Source organism: Mytilus californianus, unplaced genomic scaffold (genome assembly GCF_021869535.1).
Source record: "Mytilus californianus isolate M0D057914Y unplaced genomic scaffold, xbMytCali1.0.p SCAF_3, whole genome shotgun sequence".
Lineage (NCBI taxonomy): Eukaryota > Metazoa > Mollusca > Bivalvia > Mytilida > Mytilidae > Mytilus > Mytilus californianus.
In genome coordinates, this window is record NW_026262679.1 from 85,634,710 (window position 1) to 85,656,103 (window position 21,394).

General features: G+C 32.1%; 1 protein-coding gene across 1 annotated transcript in view; it reads right to left on the minus strand.

Moving 5' to 3' along the window:
- The window catches only part of LOC127735294 (potassium/sodium hyperpolarization-activated cyclic nucleotide-gated channel 1-like), a 108,771-nt gene that overhangs the window by 17,861 nt on the left and 69,516 nt on the right, over positions 1-21,394 (minus strand). The window contains exons 3-4 of the mRNA XM_052245421.1: positions 5,365-5,528; positions 949-1,110 (exon numbers count right to left, since the gene is read on the minus strand). Of these exons, the coding sequence (XP_052101381.1) occupies positions 949-1,110; positions 5,365-5,528 (326 nt within the window). The remainder of the gene's footprint in view (positions 1-948; positions 1,111-5,364; positions 5,529-21,394) is intronic.

The following is a 21,394-nucleotide window of genomic DNA, read 5'->3' on the forward strand; positions in this document are numbered from 1 at the left end:
TTTTACATATATTATCCAACTATATCTTAGTTGTCAATTCGTTTGATGTGTTTGTGCTTTTGATTTTGCCATTTGAGTAGGGACTTTCCGTTTTGAATTTTCCTCGGAGTTCAGTATTTTTGTGATTTAACTTTTTTTAGCACATGTATGTATCATATCGTTTCACATTTATCAAACCGTGACAAGGACATTATCTAAATTAATATATTTTCCTTTAGATCATCGTCCTGACGTAGATTTTATGCTCAACAAACGCACAAATGAGTTTAATATAACGTCGTCTGAACAAAATACTTCGACGAAAAGATTAAATAAGGACAAAAGTTTTAAAACAATATTGTTTTCGGAAAGAAGACAATTATTTACAAAGCTAGTAGCAAAAACATGAACATAATACAAGTAACAACATCAAGAATAAAAGATAGATACATAAATAAAATATGAACATGCAGGTAGAATGTATAATACGTTCCCTGCAAGGCGACCATTCTCACACCAGCAATAAAACGCAAATAAAAATGGGAGATAAATAGTAGCAAGTAAGTTTGAATGCAACTTTTGTGGAACGGTCGTCTTCTGTTTAAACAAGGATTCAAAACACTTATTTCAGGAAATGCAAAGAACATTATAGAAGCGTCAATACATTGGAAACATGTCACTGTTTTTTGTTTTTCTTATTTCTGCAGATACATAAATTAATTCTAATATAAAGAAACAAATACAAAGGCCAGATATTTATTTTCTAGGACAATTAAAGCGCTTTTTGATTGATAATCATTAATGCTAAATAAAGGGAACGGTCAACTATTTGAAAATGACAATAAAATATAGCTTGTGAAGTAACGTGAGCAAAAATTCAATATACATAAGACTTGAGGAACATCTACGTGTAAATACGAGAATGATCACCTTGCCAATAAGGAGTGACATCCAATCTGGTTTCAGTACCTGCGTGGAACAGCTGGTTTGCCTCTGCATCCCACAAGAGGAAAATATAATCCATTGGAATGGAACTTATCAAATCTAAGAAAAACCAACTTTTTATATAATGTCTTGCGATTAGCTTTGGATCCAAAATAATTTCATCTGCAAAGTCATTAACAATCACACCTGCAAACAGATAAAGTATGATCTTACTCATGCAACCTTATTGGTTCATCATATTTTGTATATATACATGTATTGTATTGTAATAATATCATATATAGATTAAAGGTAAAACTCTTGCATAAAAAGTCTAGTTTGCGATGAGCCCATATGTGAACAAAAGTTCCAATTAATTTACCTACTATTATGTTATCTGCTTTTTGATAAAAGATTCCATCTTTTTTCCATGAATTATTACGAACACTTTAAAATATCGATATTTGAACATATATAAACATAACACAAATTACAAGCTACCTAAATGATATTCTGCACCATATGCACATTTCGAAAAGGTATTTCATGTTTGTCGTGATCGACACCAAATGATGATATCTAAAGCAAAAAAAAACAAAAAATTGACACCAACTGTAGCTAGTGAACATCTATGGAGACAAAAAGATAATCTACAAAACACACTTCAAATCCGTTTGTCAATTGAAAATTGTGCATTTCTTTGTAAATGAACGTAATAAGATGTGAAAATGAGCATTTAATGTCGTTCTTTGCTTTATGGTCTTGCATGGCTGAAATATTTAATATATTTAAGACAGTGATCGTTTAACATTATTGGTTCGAAGATCAAAGTCTTTTGAAAATGCTTAATTCGATTGGTAAAAACCAAGGATTATATGAATTCGCAAAAAATTTAAGCTTAAGGGTGTCTGTCGACAACAAATACACATTCTTACTTTCCATGCATTCAAAAATCTCCAATAATTTCACAATTGGAATGAACTAATCTAGTACAAAAAGCCGCATTTTTAAAAACAGATTCCTAAAATCTGTAGTACTTTTCCATATATCATGCACTTCATTTTCGAAATTATATACTTTATGGGATAACTGGTCCGTACTGGATTACAGAAGTGGGAATGTGTTATTTTTAATCAATATTTAGACACTTTTAAGGTGTCATTAAAATTCCTCTCTAAAGCATTATCAAGGCGACCGTTTCGCTTGAAAAAAAAAAGAAATGTTTCGACTTTGTAAAACGAATGAATTAAGAATTTCGTTTACATGAAGTTATATTGTTGGTATCATTGCCATTTAAAAACAATCCTCTATTAATCATACCGAACATGTCAAGGGTCGGGACAATGTATGTTTTGACAAAAGGTCATGAGAACTTGTCGTTATTGCTCGAGTCCGTATGTTGACCTCTTGATGTCTTATTTTATTTTTATTGTCTTCTTTGGTTGACGCCTCATCGACCGGTTACTGTCTTTTTTTATTCCAGTCTGATCGATTTCACAATAATATCCAAGGCAAATTACAATATAATTACAAGAACATGCATTCATTATTTGAGAATTGCATAAATGCTATCATCGAGAAACAATAGACAGGTATAACGACTAGATCCATGTGTCTCTGATCTATACCAAAGTCATTAATAAAATTTAATGGCTTATTTAATTTCATTACATTAAATACAGTGGATTTTGTTTGCAAATACAAATCTCATATACGAAGCAGTCCTCTTTAGCTTTCAATTTGAGTTCGACCGGGAGTGTTCTTCACTCATCTAATGACTCCTGCGGGAAATAATATCCTTGATATTTTGAATAACAACCATAGAGATCAATCAAATGTAATAGTTTTTATTGCTAAGCTTGTGTACAATGGTAGTTTTGTAATGTACCAATATATAGAATGTCATCTTTTAACTATGTTTTATTGCTAGACGATTTTGTTTTCACATCCAGACAATACAATCATGTTGAGGCAACAAACGCATTTTATCAAGTTTAATGTTTGACAATTAATCTGTTTTTATTGTACAATTTCAGGACTGTCTAGTCATTTGGCCCTCCTGTGACACGTTCTCTGCTACGACAGTATCAATATGAGTTCGCCGGGGACAAATTTGAATGTTTAAAAAGTACATTATTGTTTCTATGTTATTTTCTGTTTAACACAAAAATCGGCAAAAGCAAGATAATTTTCGTTACGCACTATACTCAAGTGATTTTCTACTGTTTGTGTACATCACAGGAACACGCCAATACTCAGTTCCAGTACAAAACTATATTAGAGAAGCCCATGGGGGGATACCAACTTATTCGATTGACATAAGCAAAGATTGCCAATCTCGTTATTCTGACAATATATATATTATCTAATATGCCGTGCAAATTATTTGAAAAAAAATAAACGATAAAAACACAAAAAAACTTTGAATCGATAAACAATTCAGCAAATTTATTTAATTTGCCTTTTTTTAACATGAAAGGTATGGAAATACGGTAAATTCGAACTGAGACAAAATATTTGTACCAAAGTGACAAGGACTAGCAAGTATACGAAGAATCTTAGTTTCTGATAAGTAGCAGATCCTGGAAAATGGAACATGCTTGGAGTCAAACATTCTAAAAATCATAATGTAAAGATAAACCGTTTTATTTTTTAACTCATTGTAACATACAAATTGATGTACTTTTCTTTGCTAATATTTGAGAAGTTGGACACAATTTCTTAGTCGTTTTTATTTCAGATAAACTTTAACCTAAAAAAATATTATAAATTTTTGTTTCAAATCATCGATCAATCAATCCGACTACCCGAAATATTAACCTATCTGACGTATTTGCAAATTCTTTAATTGCACTATCAGATATATTGATGATGTCATATCAACCGCACTACATAAAATTTACGTCACCATCACAAATTGATTGACCGATAATATGAGTTTCTGTCTGAACTCACTACCGACATGTTGTCGCAGTTGTTATCAAATAGTTCGTTTCTATGTGTGTTGGCGTTTGTTTTTGTTGCACTTCGGTGTTCCTGTTGTTCATTTGTTTTCCTCTTATAGTTGATGTGCTTCCCTCGGTTTTGGTTTGTAACCCGGATTTGTTTTCTCTCAATCGATTTATGACTTTTGAACACCGGTATACTACTGTTACCTTTATTTATATACCATAATAGAGACGCGTAATCCGTTGATGCACCCTGTCTCGCTCCCTTTTGAGTTCTTACAATTCCATCAGTGTTTTGTTTTGTTACCTTGCTTTGCATCTTCTCATTTGATTCATATGAACGAATATCGGTAAACTACTGCTGCCTAAACTAACATATTCTCGTTTATTATAATTTAATACACCAGACGTTACAATAACATTAACGGTACCAATTTTCTGCCCCAGATGCACTTTACGACAATAAATGTCTCTTCAGTGATGCTCGGGGCCAAAATTTTTAAAAATTTAAAGCTTATTAAAAATATGAAGAGCTTATAAACCAAAAATGACAAAAAAATAAAACCAAAGTCGGGCAAGGAATCACCTGTTATCTATGGTAAAAAATATTCAAGTGAACAAAACATCTACATTTTATTGTATTGGTTCAAATTTTTTAATACCGCATTGGTTTACTACTTATAATTGTAGGTAATAGAAAGATGATGACGGTTTCTTTTTTTTTGCATTGAATCCGTGATTACAATTTCAATTTCATGTTGACAATTTTAAGATATCAAGTATAATCAACCTATTAATCAAAACTGAATAAAAGGAAATGATCTCTATATTTCAAAATTTAAGTTTGTTTTCAAATAACCAGCCAAAATATGGCCTAAGCATAAAAAAATGGTCATTCTTTCTTTCTTTGCTATTTAGTCAGACTGGCATAAAAAGAAATGAATCGAACCATAATCGATAGAGCATATAGTTGTAATTTTAGTATTACGATATTATAGTAAACAGATATACTGAGTAAACATGAATAAGCAACATCAACATCGAATTATCAATCAGGAAATTTGTAATCGGACAAGCGTTGAAAGAAAGTTTAAAATTATCGAAATGTTTATGTTGGACAGAGAGTTGTCTTTCTTTGACTTGTGGTTTTATATTGCCTGCTTGTATCTTCTCCACTTTCTAAATCAATCTGAAGTGTTTGATATTGGAAACAATTTTGTCAATTTCAAACGTTCTCTGATTTTACAATATTCCCCACTCGTACTTTAAATTTCAAGTAAAAAGAAAGAAAAATTATATTAAAAGATTTGCATGATACCTTTAAACGGATCGAAACACAATGACAACAATTTTTTATTGGTTGTGTTCACTGTTAAAGAAGTGTCTGTCATTGTTTGGAAAATGTCAAAAGTTAGTTATATTCTTTCATCTGATTGTGTTCGAATCTGTTCGACACACATTCATCTACAAAAACAATTATTAAGTCAATAATTGACTATAATGGGATACATACCCGTTCTAAAATTAATAACAATATCCAGGAAAAAAACTGTATCTGATATGCAGTTGAATACTATCCAGTGTGTACTGAGATCGTCATTAAAAAATGATATGGCAACAGGAAGTATGATCAGATTGGCAATTAACAGAACTAACATAAATAAATCCCAATAAAATCTGAAATTGAAAAAAAAGTAGTATTAACACAATAACATTCATACATTATAGACATAAACTCTGAACCAATTATTTGATAATAAAACACCGCATACCCCAAACAATCCCGAACCATAACATAAAAAACCATAAACATAGTTTTTTACAATTGGACCAGCAAATTTAAAGGAAAAAAGATAATTCTTTATTAAAAAGTTTGTATAATTTAAAATTCAAGTCATTCAATTGTGAAGAAAAAAGGATGTGGAGTTAGAAATGAGACTTTCTCAACGTAAAGAAATAAAACTTGTATCCTTATTCAAGACAACACATAATTAGGTCGATAGCAGATATGTCGAAAGTTTGTTGCTCGGGTTTATTTAACTTTCAGACAAATTAACTTTTCATATGCGTTAAGTTGCCTTATTACAGGAAAACAAAAATCAAAAATAGCGAAAAATCATGAAAAATTTGGAAAAAACAAATCAGATCGAATCTGATCAATAATTTATTGGCAAAATTCCATGAACTTTGCTTTTCTTTTCATATTTAAATCAGTCCTATTTATTAAAAAAAAAAAACATTTGATATATTCAATGTATTTCACATTTGCTTTCCATCGATTTTCTATGTCAGTAGAATTCAATGAATGTTCTGTCAACATTCAAACAACTTAACGACTCTTTAGTCAATAGATGTTCTGTTTACAAAACAATGTATATTTCATCTGCGAATATTACCAATATGACTATTATACATTTGTTTTTTGGTATATTAACCCACTTATTGACCTTTTTTCACTTTGACAATAGGCAGACAATGCCATTTGTAAATAATCATTTTTGTTCAAGACTAAATTCCAAAAATCGAGCAGGTGATACATTTAAATCCAATTAAATTCTGGGAAATTATCGATTCAAAACATCCTTAGAAGTCAACATTTTAAACACTTTTTGGTGAATTTAATTTATAACAACAATGCAAAGAACCGATTTTAAGATGTATTTAAAAACATTGAAACCCATTTTAAAATTTTAAGATATTACTTCTGCTAGTCGTATGACAATATCATTACGTTGTAATGGAAAGGAATCTGTCAAATATCCAAAACCTCGTTATTCATGGATATACAAGCATCCGTCTATATAATATCATATAGGCATTAACTATCAAATGTAACGACATAAACTGGAATCGATACATTGTTATTTCATTACAGTTGCGTTGGAATGCTTATTATTGAATAATTATAGCAAGCTGAAGTGGTGGCTTTTTGTATCGATTTATGTCACATTGTACGTTTTCAATGGTTCACTGATAAATCTACAAAGATATCCAATACTAATATTTTTATTTTGGCTTTTTGTATTTCACATACACAGACATGATAATATTATTTTTTACCAAAAAAATGTTTCCCCCCACCCCCCTCAAATTAAATCGAATATCTGTAATTCGACTACTACCAGATTAAATCAAAATTTAATTTGAAAGACAATCGTCCCAAAATAATGTAACATACATTTTACTTATTATATTTATAGTATTTCAAATGTTTCATTTTAGTAACGTGAATTCACAAAGCAATTTAAAAACAATTTCACTTATATTACGATAACTTATTCAGATACTTTAATGCTATAAATCATATAAATACATATCATAAGTAAATGCATTTTAGTCTTCAACGATTATTTTGGTCTTAACATCATCTGAAAAGTCATCTGAACAATGAATTATCAAGCCAAGTTAAGTCTTTTGGTTAATTTTCAGACTTTCTTACTACGGTAAATTCAGTACTGTTCAGACAATTTGCTTGCAGTCAATTTATAGCTGTTTAGTAGCTTTTAAAACAATTAAGTAAGTTGTTGATGTATACAGGTAAATAACAACTACTGAACAGTTTGAAAGTAGACTGAAAAGATCTTAACCGACTGCAAACAATTGTCTGAACAGTACTGAATTTACCGCAGATGATAAGTCATAAAATTGACTTTAGACTGAAAATTATGTAGTACTTTATTGTTCGGTCTTTTCAAAGCTGTTCAAATCAAAATTGGTTTACAAGTGTTTTCATTACAATTGATTACTTGTAATTTGCATATTGTGTTACTTCGATAAACCGTGTTTTTTTTATTGTTTGTGTGATTTATGAAAGACAAATTAAGAACAAATCATTCTGTGTAAACAAAAACACATTCTGATTCCTATCATTTTTTTTTTTTGGAAACTGACATCATTAAGATACATGATTTTAAAAAAATCAACATTTCTTTGGGAACTAACGGATTCTCCCCGCCAAGTTGTGTCTTTATTTGTGCAATTGTTTTCTTTATATTCCAGTGCAATCATAGATATTACACGAGCCTTTGTCAAGTAATGATATCAAAATTCTATAATAGTTTTCTGATACTAGAAATACTATGCGTATCAAAAGGTGTGAATAAAGATTAATCGCTTTTTTCGGATAATTTCTAAATAGTCCATTTGTTAGTCAAATGTCAAGGTCTAGGAAGTACAACGGTTGCTTTTAAATGCTTTGTGTTTAATGTAAACTTTTTTTCCACTAGCGTCACTGATGACTTTTTTGTAGGTAAAACGCGCGACTGGAGTACAAAATTAAGACAGTTATCTTTGATGAGTTATTTATTAATAAGGGTAAGATTAGATTAATACAATTAGTAAAATGTGAGTGATATATATATATAGCAGCAAAAGAATAGTTCTTTGAGATTTATTGAAAGATATAACTGGCAAATACATTCTACCTAAATAAAGTTTCTGTGTAAAAGAAAAGTCATGGAGCCGAACAAATGTAAAACATCGTTATGATGCTCAAACGTGAATCCGATAGTTGACAATTATATTTTTGGCTCACAAGTACTCAAGTCGGATATGATTACATACAGCATAGATAATCGCCTTATTTTGAAAACATTTTATCAGAAATTCACCTTTTCAATTATTATGAAAATAAAACAAGTAGAATACCAAAGGAATCTTCAAAATCAATTTGATAAACTATAAGGAAACCCAAAGAAGACAACCATGCCAAGATTAAAAAAACAATACTATAATAAAAACCTGTGCCAATTCTTATTTTTATTAAAATTGGCAAGAATGATTTTTAGTATACTTTTACGAAAATAACACTTGTCAGGCACTTGACCGATGTTTGATTCCTGTTCTATACCCGAACAGAGTTCCACGTACAAGATAAGCACAGAAATTTAATTCCAATTATTTCCTTTTTAAGAGGCATTTTCAAAATAACAAAAAAATTTAGATATTAGCAATTTCTCAATATAAAATAAACAGCTGCTCCATGAGCGCATGATAAGTCCCGTCGTCTTGTGTGAATTTTTATGCTATAATCATAAATAGTTTCTGACATACGGCGCGACATGCGAAACCCCCCCCCCCCTTTTTTTTTTACAAAAAACTCAATATCTCTAAAATAAAATTTTGAATCAAATCAAAAAGTATACAGATCTTTAGATTAATATAACTAAGAAGTGTGTAAAATTTTAAGCAATAATCATAAATCGTTTTTGAGATACGGCGCGACATGGGAAAACCCCCTTTAAAAAAAATCAATATCTCTAAAATAAAATTTTGAATCAAAACCAAAAAGTATACAGATCTTTAGATTAATATAACTAAGAAGTATGTAAAATTTTAAGCAATAATCATAAATCGTTTTTGAGATACGGCGCGGCATGTGAAAAACCCCTCCCCCTTTTTTAGCTCACCTGGCCCGAAGGGCCATGTGAGCTTTTCTCATCACTTGGCGTCCGTCGTCCGTCGTCCGTCGTCGTCCGGCGTCGTCCGTCGTCGTCCGGCGTCGTCCGTCGTCGGCGTAAACTTTTTACATTTTGAACTTCTTCTAGAGAACCACTGAATGGAATGAAACCAAACATGGCATGAATGTTTCTTATGAGGTGCTGACCAAGTGTTGTTACTTTGTAGCCGTTCCATCATCCAAGATGGCCGCCAGCGGGGTACTTAGTTTAACATAGGACCCTATGGGAAATGCATACAAATGACTTCTTTTAGAGAACCACTGAATGGAATGAAACCAAACATGGCATGAATGTTCCTTATGAGGTGCTGGCCATGTGTTGTTACTTTGTAGCCGATCCATCATCCAAGATGGCCGCCAGCGGGGAACTTAGTTTAACATAGGACCCTATGGGAAATACATACAAATGTCTTCTTTTAGAGAACCACTGAATGGAATGAAACCAAACATGGCATGAATGTTCCTTATGAGGTGCTGACCAAGTGTTTTTACTTTGTAGCCGATCCATCATCCAAGATGGCCGCTAGTGGGGGACTTAGTTTAACATAGGACCCTATGGGAAATACATACCAATGTCTTCTTTTAGAGAACCACTGAATGGAATGAAACCAAACATGGCATGAATGTTCCTTATGAGATGCTGACCAAGTGTTGTTACTTTGTAGCCGATCCATCATCCAAGATGGCCGCCAGCGGGGAACTTAGTTTAACATAGGACCCTATGGGAAATACATACAAATGTCTTCTTTTAGAGAACCACTGAATGGAATGAAACCAAACATGGCATGAATGTTCCTTATGAGGTTCTGACCAAATGTTGTTACTTTGCAGTCGATCCATCATCCAAGATGGCCGACAGCAAGGGACTTAGTTTAACATAGGACCCTATGGGAAATACGTACAAATGTCTTCTTTTAGAGAACCACTAAATGGAATGAAACAAAACATGGCATGAATGTTCCTTATAAGGTGCTGACCAAGTGTTGTTACTTTGCAGCCGATCCATCATCCAAGATGGCCGCCAGTGGGTGACTTACTTTAACATAGGACCCTACGGGAAATACATAAAAATGTCTTCTTTTAGAGAACCACTGAATGGAATGGAACCAAACATGGCATGAATGTTCCTTATGAGGTGTTGACCAAGTGTTGTTTCTTTGTAGCCGATCCATCATCCAAGATGGCCGCCAGCGGGGGACTTAGTTTAACATAGGACCCTATGGGAAATACATACAAATGTCTTCTTTTAGAGAACCACTGAATGGAATGAAACCAAACATGGCATGAATGTTCCTTATGAGGTGCTGACCAAGTGTTGTTACTTTGCAGTATGTCCATCATCCAAGATGGCTGACAGCGGGGGACTTAGTTTAACATAGGACCCTATGGGAAATACATACAAATGTCTTCTTTTAGAAAACCACTGAATGGAATGGAACCAAACATGGCATGAATGTTCCTTATGAGGTGCTGACCAAGTGTTGTTACTTTGCAGCTGATCCATCATCCAAGATGGCCGCTAGGGGGGGGGGGGGCTTAGTTGAACATAGGACCCTATGGGAAATACATACAAATGTCTTCTTTTAGAGTACCACTGAATGGAATAAAACCAAACATGGCATGAATGTTCCTTATGAGGTGCTGACCATGTGTTGCTACTTTGTTGCTGATTTACTGTTCAAGATGGCCACCAGGATATTTTATTAAATAACGGGACCAATATTAATCCAAATTTTGCCTCAATCATTATTATTCGGGTATCTGTTATGATTTTTATCTATCTTTACATGATTTCTAAAACCAAAGTAGAGTCAGGTGAGCGACACAGGCTCTTGAGAGCCTCTAGTTTTAAAAAATACTCAATAACTCAAAAATAAAATTTTGAATCATCACCAAAAAGTATACAGATCTTAAGAATAATATAACTAAGAAGTCTGTAAAGTGTTAAGCAATAATCATGAATTGTTTTTGAGATACGGCGCGACATGTGAAAAAAAAACACACACCTGTTTTAGTTACTAAGTCCCGTAACTCAAAAAGTTTTAGTCCCATTTTCAACAAAATGTATACAGATCGTTTGACCATCATAAGAAACAACTATGTTAAGTTTCATGAAATTTGGATAAGTCGTTCTCAAGTTACGGTGCGACATGTTTATGCCGGACAGACAGACGGACAGACGGATAGGCGACTTTTGTATACCATAATACATCCCGTCAAAATTTTGACGGACGTATAAAAACCGGTACCACCCCATCTACAGGAACATCCAAGTATCTGATGATATCATATAAAAATACCATATGACATCAATAAAACGAGGTCACATTTTTTTAACATAGAGCCAATGCTTTAATATGAATTGAAAAGCAGGCTTCCTAAACCTTGCAATGGAAGACTATATAGATGGCTATCCGGAGACGACTAGTTTACAGCTTGGTTCTATTAAATTATCGTCCAAAATATGCATCAAGTATATGTTAACATAGGTAATAAATAACAAATCTTTAAATTGAAAATGATTGCCTTTATGTTCCTACTCATATTATTTTATACTACATGCATTTCACATTATGATATTATTATCATGTATATCTATATGAAAACGTCCGATATTAAATGTCTCGTTAGATTTGATGATTCGCCTTTTCACATGTAAAGTACCATGATATATAATTTTCTTTGGTCATAATGGTAAAACATATCAAACTCATGGTCTATCAGACAACAAGCTTTCAAAATAACTAATAAATTCAAGTGGTAATCTTGCGTCGATGCATTAGTATTTAGTAATCAAAAATATTAATTCATTGCCGTGTGAGGGAATAAAATATGAACAAGAATGTCTGAAACGGAAATTAGTTTATAAGAAATCAAGGCAAATGAAATATTCTGATTAACAAAACTAGGTTTGGACTTAATGATTCCAACATACAAAAACCCGAGAGGAGAAATACAACGGGAAAATACCGTCTACGAACCATTTTAAGGTTACTGTGCAAAAATACATTTGCATAGTAGCGAGCATAGCCGCATAATACTTCAAACAAATCGATTTTTTTTTGTTCCAAATGTGCTTGACACAATTCCAGCCAGACGATAATGAAATAAACAGGCATTTCATAACATAAACTGATGAGTTCGTCAAGAAAAAGGCACGTGTTCGACTTCAAAAAATGTTCAAGGTCTGTATTTGCTTTGTTTTCCGTCTTACTGTGTTGTTTTGATTTTAATACTCATCAGCTTCCAAACTACGAGCTTCTTGACAGAGGATTAAGTTATAAGCAGATTATGTGTTGTTTCGTTATTAGTTCAGAACGATCTTTATACTTACCGAGTTTTCAATGTGTATAATTTTTAATCGATTGAAAAGAAAGTCGGTGCCTATAAATAGTGTTTAAGCTTTGAGCAAGTTAAATGAAGAAATGTATATTTACATGTGTTTGAACATAAAACTAATCAAATCGATCATAATAAGGTAAATATGAAAGCAAAACAGTGCATAAGTCATTTCTAAAGTTAAAATGTTAAATTCGTTTAGGAGTGATAGCAAATAATCACGTGTATGATTAAAAATATAAAACATAAACATTATGCGAACAAGCCTTAAAATGCACATATAAATTGATATCTTTCAAAGAGGGACGAAAGATACCAGAGGGACAGTCAAACTCATAGATCGAAAACAAACTGACAACGCCATGGCCAAAAATTAAAAGACAAATAGACAAATAATAGTACAGATGACACAACATAGAAAACCAAAGACTAAGCAATACGAACCCCACCAAAAACTTGGGGTGATCTCAGGTGCTCCGGAAGGGTAAGCAGATCCTGCTCCAGATGTGGCACCCGTCGTGTTGCTCATGTTATTACAAATCCGGTAAATAGTCTAATTCGGTAAGTCACATTCGTGAAAAGGGAAGGGTATTGTAGTTACGACATAAGGAACATATCCGATATCATCTGTGAAACGGTTATTCCATAACGGTCAACCAACTCGTGATGGCGTCCGTAAAATTTACGAAGGGATGATTTCAACTTCACCATTTGAACTCTTGGCTTAATAGCTTCCTTGTGTGCAGCAATCCTCTATCAAGGAAATCATGATAGGAAACACAAGCCCGGGAATATCGTATCAATTTCGAAGATATATACTCCGTATGCATGCGCTGCTGGAATGGTTGCTACATAGAAATGGAAAGTTCACAATTGGGAAGCTGAAATCATCTCTTTTGTCGTAAAGTTTTGTTTTCAACCGACCCTCATTGTCAATTTCTAGATGTAAGTCAAGATATGAGGCAGACTTAACTGTATCTGTAGTATCTTTTATCTCTAGTTCAAAGATTGCCCATGAAATCGTTTCAGCGTATCTCCATTTGTGTCCTTTTAGTGTATATCACTTAATAGATACATTGTACATGTATATTGACGATCAACATGGAACAAATATAATAGCTTATGCTTTCGTTTAAATGTTGTTTGTCAATTCACACGTCAAAGATGTCTAAGATATAGTTTTAACCAGGTTTGAAAACGCCATGCTCTTTGATTGACTTTAAAGATCTAGAAAGAGCGTTCCTGCCCTTAATCGCATCAAAGAAAGACGTGGAATCTAACCTTTGATTGTTTAAGACAACAAAGTTAAAATGACTGGATCTTGTATTGTATCTAAAGTGTTATTGACTTTACAAAATTAGTCTTTTAGATATTCTGGGCATTTGCCGTTATAGATTGTTTTTGTGCGTGTCCCAATCGCAATTGCTTAACTATGTTTTCAATGCTGAGAAATCCGACGCTTGATACTTCTGGTTGGTCACCATTTGAGTACCTATTTTTTTACTGAATCTTACAGCCGCGTTTTCAGCAATCCGCTTCTTTTACATTCTACTATACACTGGCATACCAAGGGAGTAGCAATAATAAAGATGACATTGAATCAGTAAGCGTTTATTTGTTGTTTCGTTTGACATGCAAATCGCTATAGAGTATCTATAATTTACTTTCTTAATGTTTGGTTTAACGGTGCTCGTCCTAGATAAATTTCTGTCAATTTCAAGGCCTAAACATTTTAGTTTAGATCGTGACCTTATTTCATGATAATTACTTTCTCCCTACAAATTGTTACTTGTTTAGGGACAAAAATAACACGTTCTGTTCTGTTTGCATAAATGTAGTGAAAACTTATTGTTAACGAGCAAGTCATTACAAGATTCCAATTCTTTTTCAGCTTTGTTGATGTAACATCGGGATCTGTATGTTCCATTATAAAGAAACATATTGAAACCACAAAGATAAGACAATCCTCATAAAAAATTAAAAACCCTAGACTGAGAAACTTATTGATAAATTTTACTAGTATTTTACTTCCTCGTCGTAAAAGATTGTGCAGCGTTCAAAGGACATTGTAGATTTACTGTCATAAGGAAACGCTCAGAACCATATAACAGTATTATTTTTGTAACTCTCAACACCCTTTCTTGAACAGTTAGACAGAATTAACAGATGTTTTATTTTATTGTTTCAGCTGTTCTGTATTAGATTTGTCTAGTAATATACGTCACTTACCATCTCATTTTAAATCAGCCTACACAAAACCTTATTTATAGATTATCAAGACCACAAAAGTACAAAAACTATTGTATATTTAGGTAACAAATCAGTTATTCGTGTTCGATCGGCTATGTTAAGATAATAAAGTTAACGCTATTTTTGTGTCCTAACAAACCTTAACTGTACCTAAATCTTCTTGTCAAGAGTCTTCCAAACGTTTAAGCAAACATTTGTGAATAAGCGAAAGTCAAACATTAAGCAAACACCGAGTGCATGTTTTATACTTTTCTCTGAAAAATAAATACAATGTAAGGATGTCACAAATTGTTGACTGAAAAATTTTATCTACAGAGTCGTTTGTTCTTTGTGATATTACAGAGTGTATGCAGCATTTAATGTGCTTATGACAAAAAACTACGCTAGTGCATTTCATATACATATACATATGTAGTTTGTAAAACCTTGCATGCTCTTTTTAGACACGTCAGTATTTATTTCTTTTAGAGGTCCAGTCGCCAGTAGATGAGATACTATTCTGCGAGTATCATGAATGGCATCAACATTTTATTCACCAAAATAATATCCTACAATATTAGAAAACCCTTTGGTTAAGAAAGTTTTAACAAAGATACTCCAAACTCGAAAGGGGGAGGTCCATAAAACCTAACAAAATCAAAAGTTAGACTATATATCAATCAACGGGACAAATGGAAAACAATTGTCATAGTCCTGACTTGTAAAGAAGCATGATTCTTGTTTATGATTTTCTGCTTTATTTAAATTCTAGCACATACACAAAATAGATTAAAAATATAATATGAATATACTATCACTGTGGATAAACGTTAATAAGAAAAATAAAGAAAAAGACTCAAACTTACACACTTAGATAAACCATTAGAAGTATATATATATTTGGAAATTATAGCTAGGTCATTTGATAGGATGAACCGACACATGGTAAACACCTACAAATTCAGAATGCTATTAAAGTAGAACAAATTAAGAATGAGAAACAAACCGCTGGTGATTTTTCGACATTCATTTTAGTTATTTTCAAAATTTGGGCGATAGGACTCTAAGGAAAACTATTGTAACTTCCCTGACTCTGAAAATGCTAAACTATCTTATAACATGGCCATATGGATCATATATAAACTAGGAATGTGCATAGTCTAAAGATAAGGTCTGATGTGTTCATCGTGTTTCAATAACAACTTCTAATTATGAAGGCATAACTAAACATAAAATATTTACACGCGTAAGCTAGAATAGGTTATTTAGTGCTTCAAAAAAAAGTATTGAGGCACAGTTTGTGAAAATAAGTCATTGAATATGCTTGAGATACTAGTAGGTAACTTATCCACTTGAAACGCTATAAAAATAAAATAGTACAATTCACAGCTTTGTAAGGAATACTAAATGATAAACACGATCTACTATGGATCTGTTTTAATAAAATTTAATGTGTACTTTTGACTTCCATGGTCTTTAATGATCTGATAACTTTGAAACTAGGCCAAAGAAACATCAAAGTTTACAATAAGTCATATCATATGTTGTCATATCGCACCTAATATATCTTTTAACGCTATTAATGCGAACATATTAAAACATGTTATATAAAAATAAGAAGATGTGGAATAACTGCCACTGAGAGAACTTTCCACAAGAGAACAAATGACGAAGAAATTAGCAGCTATAGGCCACCATCAACAATGAGCAAAACCCATAACGCAGCAAATATAAAAGGCCCCGACAGGACAAATGTAAACAATTCAACCGAGAAAGAAAACTAACGGCCGGATATGATTTAAACAGTCTGAGTAATACATGAAATTCAATTTCTTACTATAAGAACATACATATTAATAACCAAGATAATTCTTTAAGCTGGTTTATTTTTTTCTTCTCCGCCCTAAAGCTTTAAAAACAGTTTACAGCTTTTATCGTGAGTTATATATATATATATATATATATATATATAAAGGTAAGTTTTGGCTTTTCTGAAGAAACCATATACAACAGCTGTTTAAGTTGGTAAAATATGAGAACCTACAATCTATTTACCAACACAACCCATGCAAAATAATCACATCAAGAAATATGAAAAGAAATGTCAAAATACGCCATCTTTTCAATACTCGTCTACAACTGTAGCAACTACAGATTAATCAACTTACGATGTTCTTTTATATGCGCTTCAAAGAAACAGACTAAAACTAATTTAATCCACATAATGAGACAAATATAATCAACCTATAACATAATGTATCAGACGAAATTAGAGACGGAATCAAAGACGTAATATAGTTCTACTTCCAGAATAGAAGAAAAGATGTGCTTAAAAGAGAACCGAAGGATACCGAAGGGACATTCAAACGCATAAGTCGAAAACAAACTGACAACGCCATGGCAAAAAAAAAACGAAAAACGACCAAATGACAAACAACAGTATACACAACACAATATAGAAAACCAACAAAAAATGAGAGTGATCTCAGTCAGGTGCTCCGGAAGGGTAAGATCCTGCTCCACATGTGTCACCCGTCGTGTTGCTCATGTAAGTAGATAGGAAAATTTTCCCTGCATTTTATTCTTTCTTGATGACTGGTTTTCAAAGGGAAAGAATGCGGGAAAATCATTTCATGATTTATGGATTCTTCTAGCAGCAATATCAGAAATCTAATGAAGCTTTTACAACTTATAAAATTAATTATAATCCTATTATAAGTCGAAAGAAAGTTTTCGATGAAAATGATACAATGCTAGTCGAGAATTTAACATGTCAAGGTAACCCAAATTATTTTCTCACTGAAAAAATCTGTTTGACATGAAGATGATAGCGGACAAATATTTAAGTCCATGGACTGGTTGATAATAGACTTGGATTGTAAAGTTTGATTGGTTCAAATCTCGCCAACTTACATGATAAGAGATGGGGAAAATTGGTCCTGACTATTTTCATGCTTGTGCCATTCATAAAACAACACTAGTCCCAGAAGGTATCATCAGTTCATTAGTCAATACTTTGGTACTGACATGACTTATAACAAACATGTCTTAAATTGTCCGTTTATAAAAAGAGAAATAACTAAGGTTTCAATGTTGGACTTAATCGATGGATTTGGCTATTATTTTTGTGTCCTTTTTGGTCATAAAGCTCTTCAACTGTTTCGGTTCTGTTACATTATAACCTTATAAACATTCGCCTTTGAGAAATTCCCGAAAAAGGTAAATTCAGAAAATCGCTTCAGACGAATGCATCTTATAAGGTGTTGTCTTGATTTTTTCCTATGATTTAAAGCATCATATGTGTACTTTTAGGATTTGATAACATAATTTTATATTTCTGAATAAATTCTAATTTTAATTTACAAGATGAAACAAGTTAACAACTCTGGTTGGATAAGGTGCTAATAAACACTATGCATGGCCCGTTCTAGCTATAATTTCAAATAAGGTTTCAATTGCAGTGCACAATGTAGTTAAATAGTTAAAACAGATAGGAAATTGATATCTTTTTTATTATTAATGAAATTACCTTTTTAAAATCGGTTAGTTGAATTTAGCAGCCGTAAAAAGTTTTTACAACGTATAAAGCTAAAAAAACATTAAGTCATTTCTAGTAACTTTTTTCTATCGTTATGTTTATGAGAATACGATATTCGTATTCGTATCCACCTGTCTGTTTTACAAGAGTGATAAAAACAAACGCCATACATTAAGCTTAAATAACATCAAATGAAGATAAACCAGGTACATGATGAGAAGAATTTATTACCTGACAAGATTATATTTCCTTTTTTTGTTTACATTTGTGAGAAACAAAATATATACTGGAAACAATAATTTTCCTTAAAGCATTTTTTTTTACAGAGCTTAGTCATCAATCAGGTAGTGGCACTTTGACATGATCGTTTCAAATAATGTGCTAGTAAGATATATTGAGAATATACAGAGAAAAAAAACTCCTTATTTATTTATTAATGTGAAAACGATTAAACATTGAAAATATTCATTGGAGGATTGTTTCAAAGACAATATGTCAACTTTTTAATAGCCACAAATATTTAATGTTAATTCAATTCTCTAATGAGAGAAAATCTTTAAAGATTAGGCACTGTTTGTATTGCCATTTAACGTTCATTGCGCTAAATTAATAGAATTTAATTAAATAAAACTTAATTCATTTATTAAATTAATAAATACGTTATGTAACATGGTGCTAAATCGAGTCGTCAGATTTAGTGTTTTTGTTATAGACATGAGAGTGTTTTTTTGCGTAAAACTACGTGCTTTTAAAAGTTCACTTTTACTCTGATCATTAATCTGGGAAGACTTTGGCAATTTAGGAATTTTAAAATATACCTTTCTCATAATATCACGATGTCATATCATGTGGATTTTTATCATGTTGATTGTTCCTTTTGCATATTTCTTAAATATCAAAACTGTAAGATTGATATATGAGTTTTCATTATCATACAAGTAACTGTGCACAATTTAATTTCATCTTTTCTACTTGTTTTTAGGAATACACTGATGTTAACAAATAAAGATGCTGATTGGTATGAAGCCTGATAAAAATTAGATTTTCCATGCAACCACATTTTCGCTAGACAAGGATTACGATCTAGTCCCCTCCTCTCCGAGGAAACTGGATCGTAATCCTTGGCTAGCGAAGATGATGCAACCACTTTTTGGTAGAAAATCATTATCTAAAAATATCAACAGTTTGATAAAAAAAAATATTTGTTTTAAATTTTTTGTCATCAATAATCAAAAGTATCTTTATGTCTTTTTTTTTAAATATTATAAATGGATTGAGTATATTATGCACTTATACGTGTTGTTCATATATTCATGCTTGGTGATTTCTGTTCTTTTTTTATGTATTATCAGTCCTAAACCGTTAAATATTTGCTACTGGACGTTAAGCAAACAACAAATCAATCAATCATGATTCGTTGTATTTCGTATATTTCCCTTTAAAATAATGTAGTAGGCTTTGTTTTTAAAGCAACCTTAAATTTAAATGTCATGTTTTAACGCTGATAGCGTGCGTTCAGCTATTGTTTTAAGAGAGTTAAAACCTGAGGAATTCTGTATGCTCAAACATTTGCAATACATTAATTCGTGTTATTTAAGAGAGATGGTTATTATTGTAGCTTGACATGCAAACAATCACTGCACTTGAATTAAAATTTAATGTTCTAATCCAAGTTCCTGAATGCCAAATTAAACAATCAAATTCTTTAATTAAGACTCAAACGTGTTTGCAGGCTGTTTTGTCTGGTTTCAATCATTGTCTACATTCCGAAATTAACAACAGAAATAAATTGAAAGCAATAAATTCTCGTTTTAATCAGGTAGGTTAGATCATTAAATGTTGAATTGGAATATTCTACCGTTTTTTAACTTTAATTTCTTGTGATTTGATCACCAAACTTATTTTAATGAAAAAAAAATTAGAGAAATATTTTTTCCAACCAGCATCAATTATGCCCTAAGATTGAATGTTTATATTTGCAAATCTATGATATGAGGAGTATTATGGTATATTAGTAGTTACAGTGTGTTAGTTACCTTATGTGATTTATACGGCGGGGGTCAGTAAATTCCTTTTAGGGCGAGAGCGAGCGAATTTAGTGACCCCGTATATGTACACCGTAATAGGTCAATAGCATACTGTGTAACGAATTTATCTTACCGACTATCCGTTTATATGGTGAATTTAGACGTAGTTGTATAAAAACTTATAAATAGTTTTCTGTTGTTGTTATAGTGATTAATATGAGTCATTAAATCAATAATTGGTGTCTGGTGGACTGTTACAGTGATCAAGTCTTCAATATTAAGAACCTTCTTGCACTAGTGTACGCAAAAACAAATGCAATCAATAACAATTTAATACCAAAGAACCTTGATATCGCAATTTGAACACAACATTAAACAGATCTTTCAATTATTTAGATTGAAAAAATCAGCGTCTCTAAGACATGTTTTCGTCTAAAAGTTTAAAAATTATAATTATGGATGTTAACAATCATTTATGTATGTTTAATTTAAAAACAAACAAAATTGTGTTTTTAAAGGTACGTAAATCTACTACTAACTGTGCATCTAAAATAAGCCTGGCCCACTGACCGTGTATTTATAATAGAACACTCCCATCGACCGTGCATTAAATATACACGGTTTCCACTGTTCGCTTTTAACCAATGATATTCCTAGACGTTAAAAGGAGGTACATGTAAGATAAGCAGGCAATATCCTCCATCAAAAAAAAGAGAAAGAGGAAAATAACAAAAATACCGAACTCCAAGGAGAATTTAAAACGGAAGGCCCTGACCAAATGGCAAAATCAACTGCTCAAACACATCAAACGAATGAAAAACAAATGTCACATTCCTGACATGGTACAGGCATTTCCTTATGTAGAAAATGCAGGCAATTAACAGGTCTCTACGCTCGTCCTATTTATTTCGAATTTTAAGTCTCGTCCCATTACTCAAGGAGAAGAGAAATG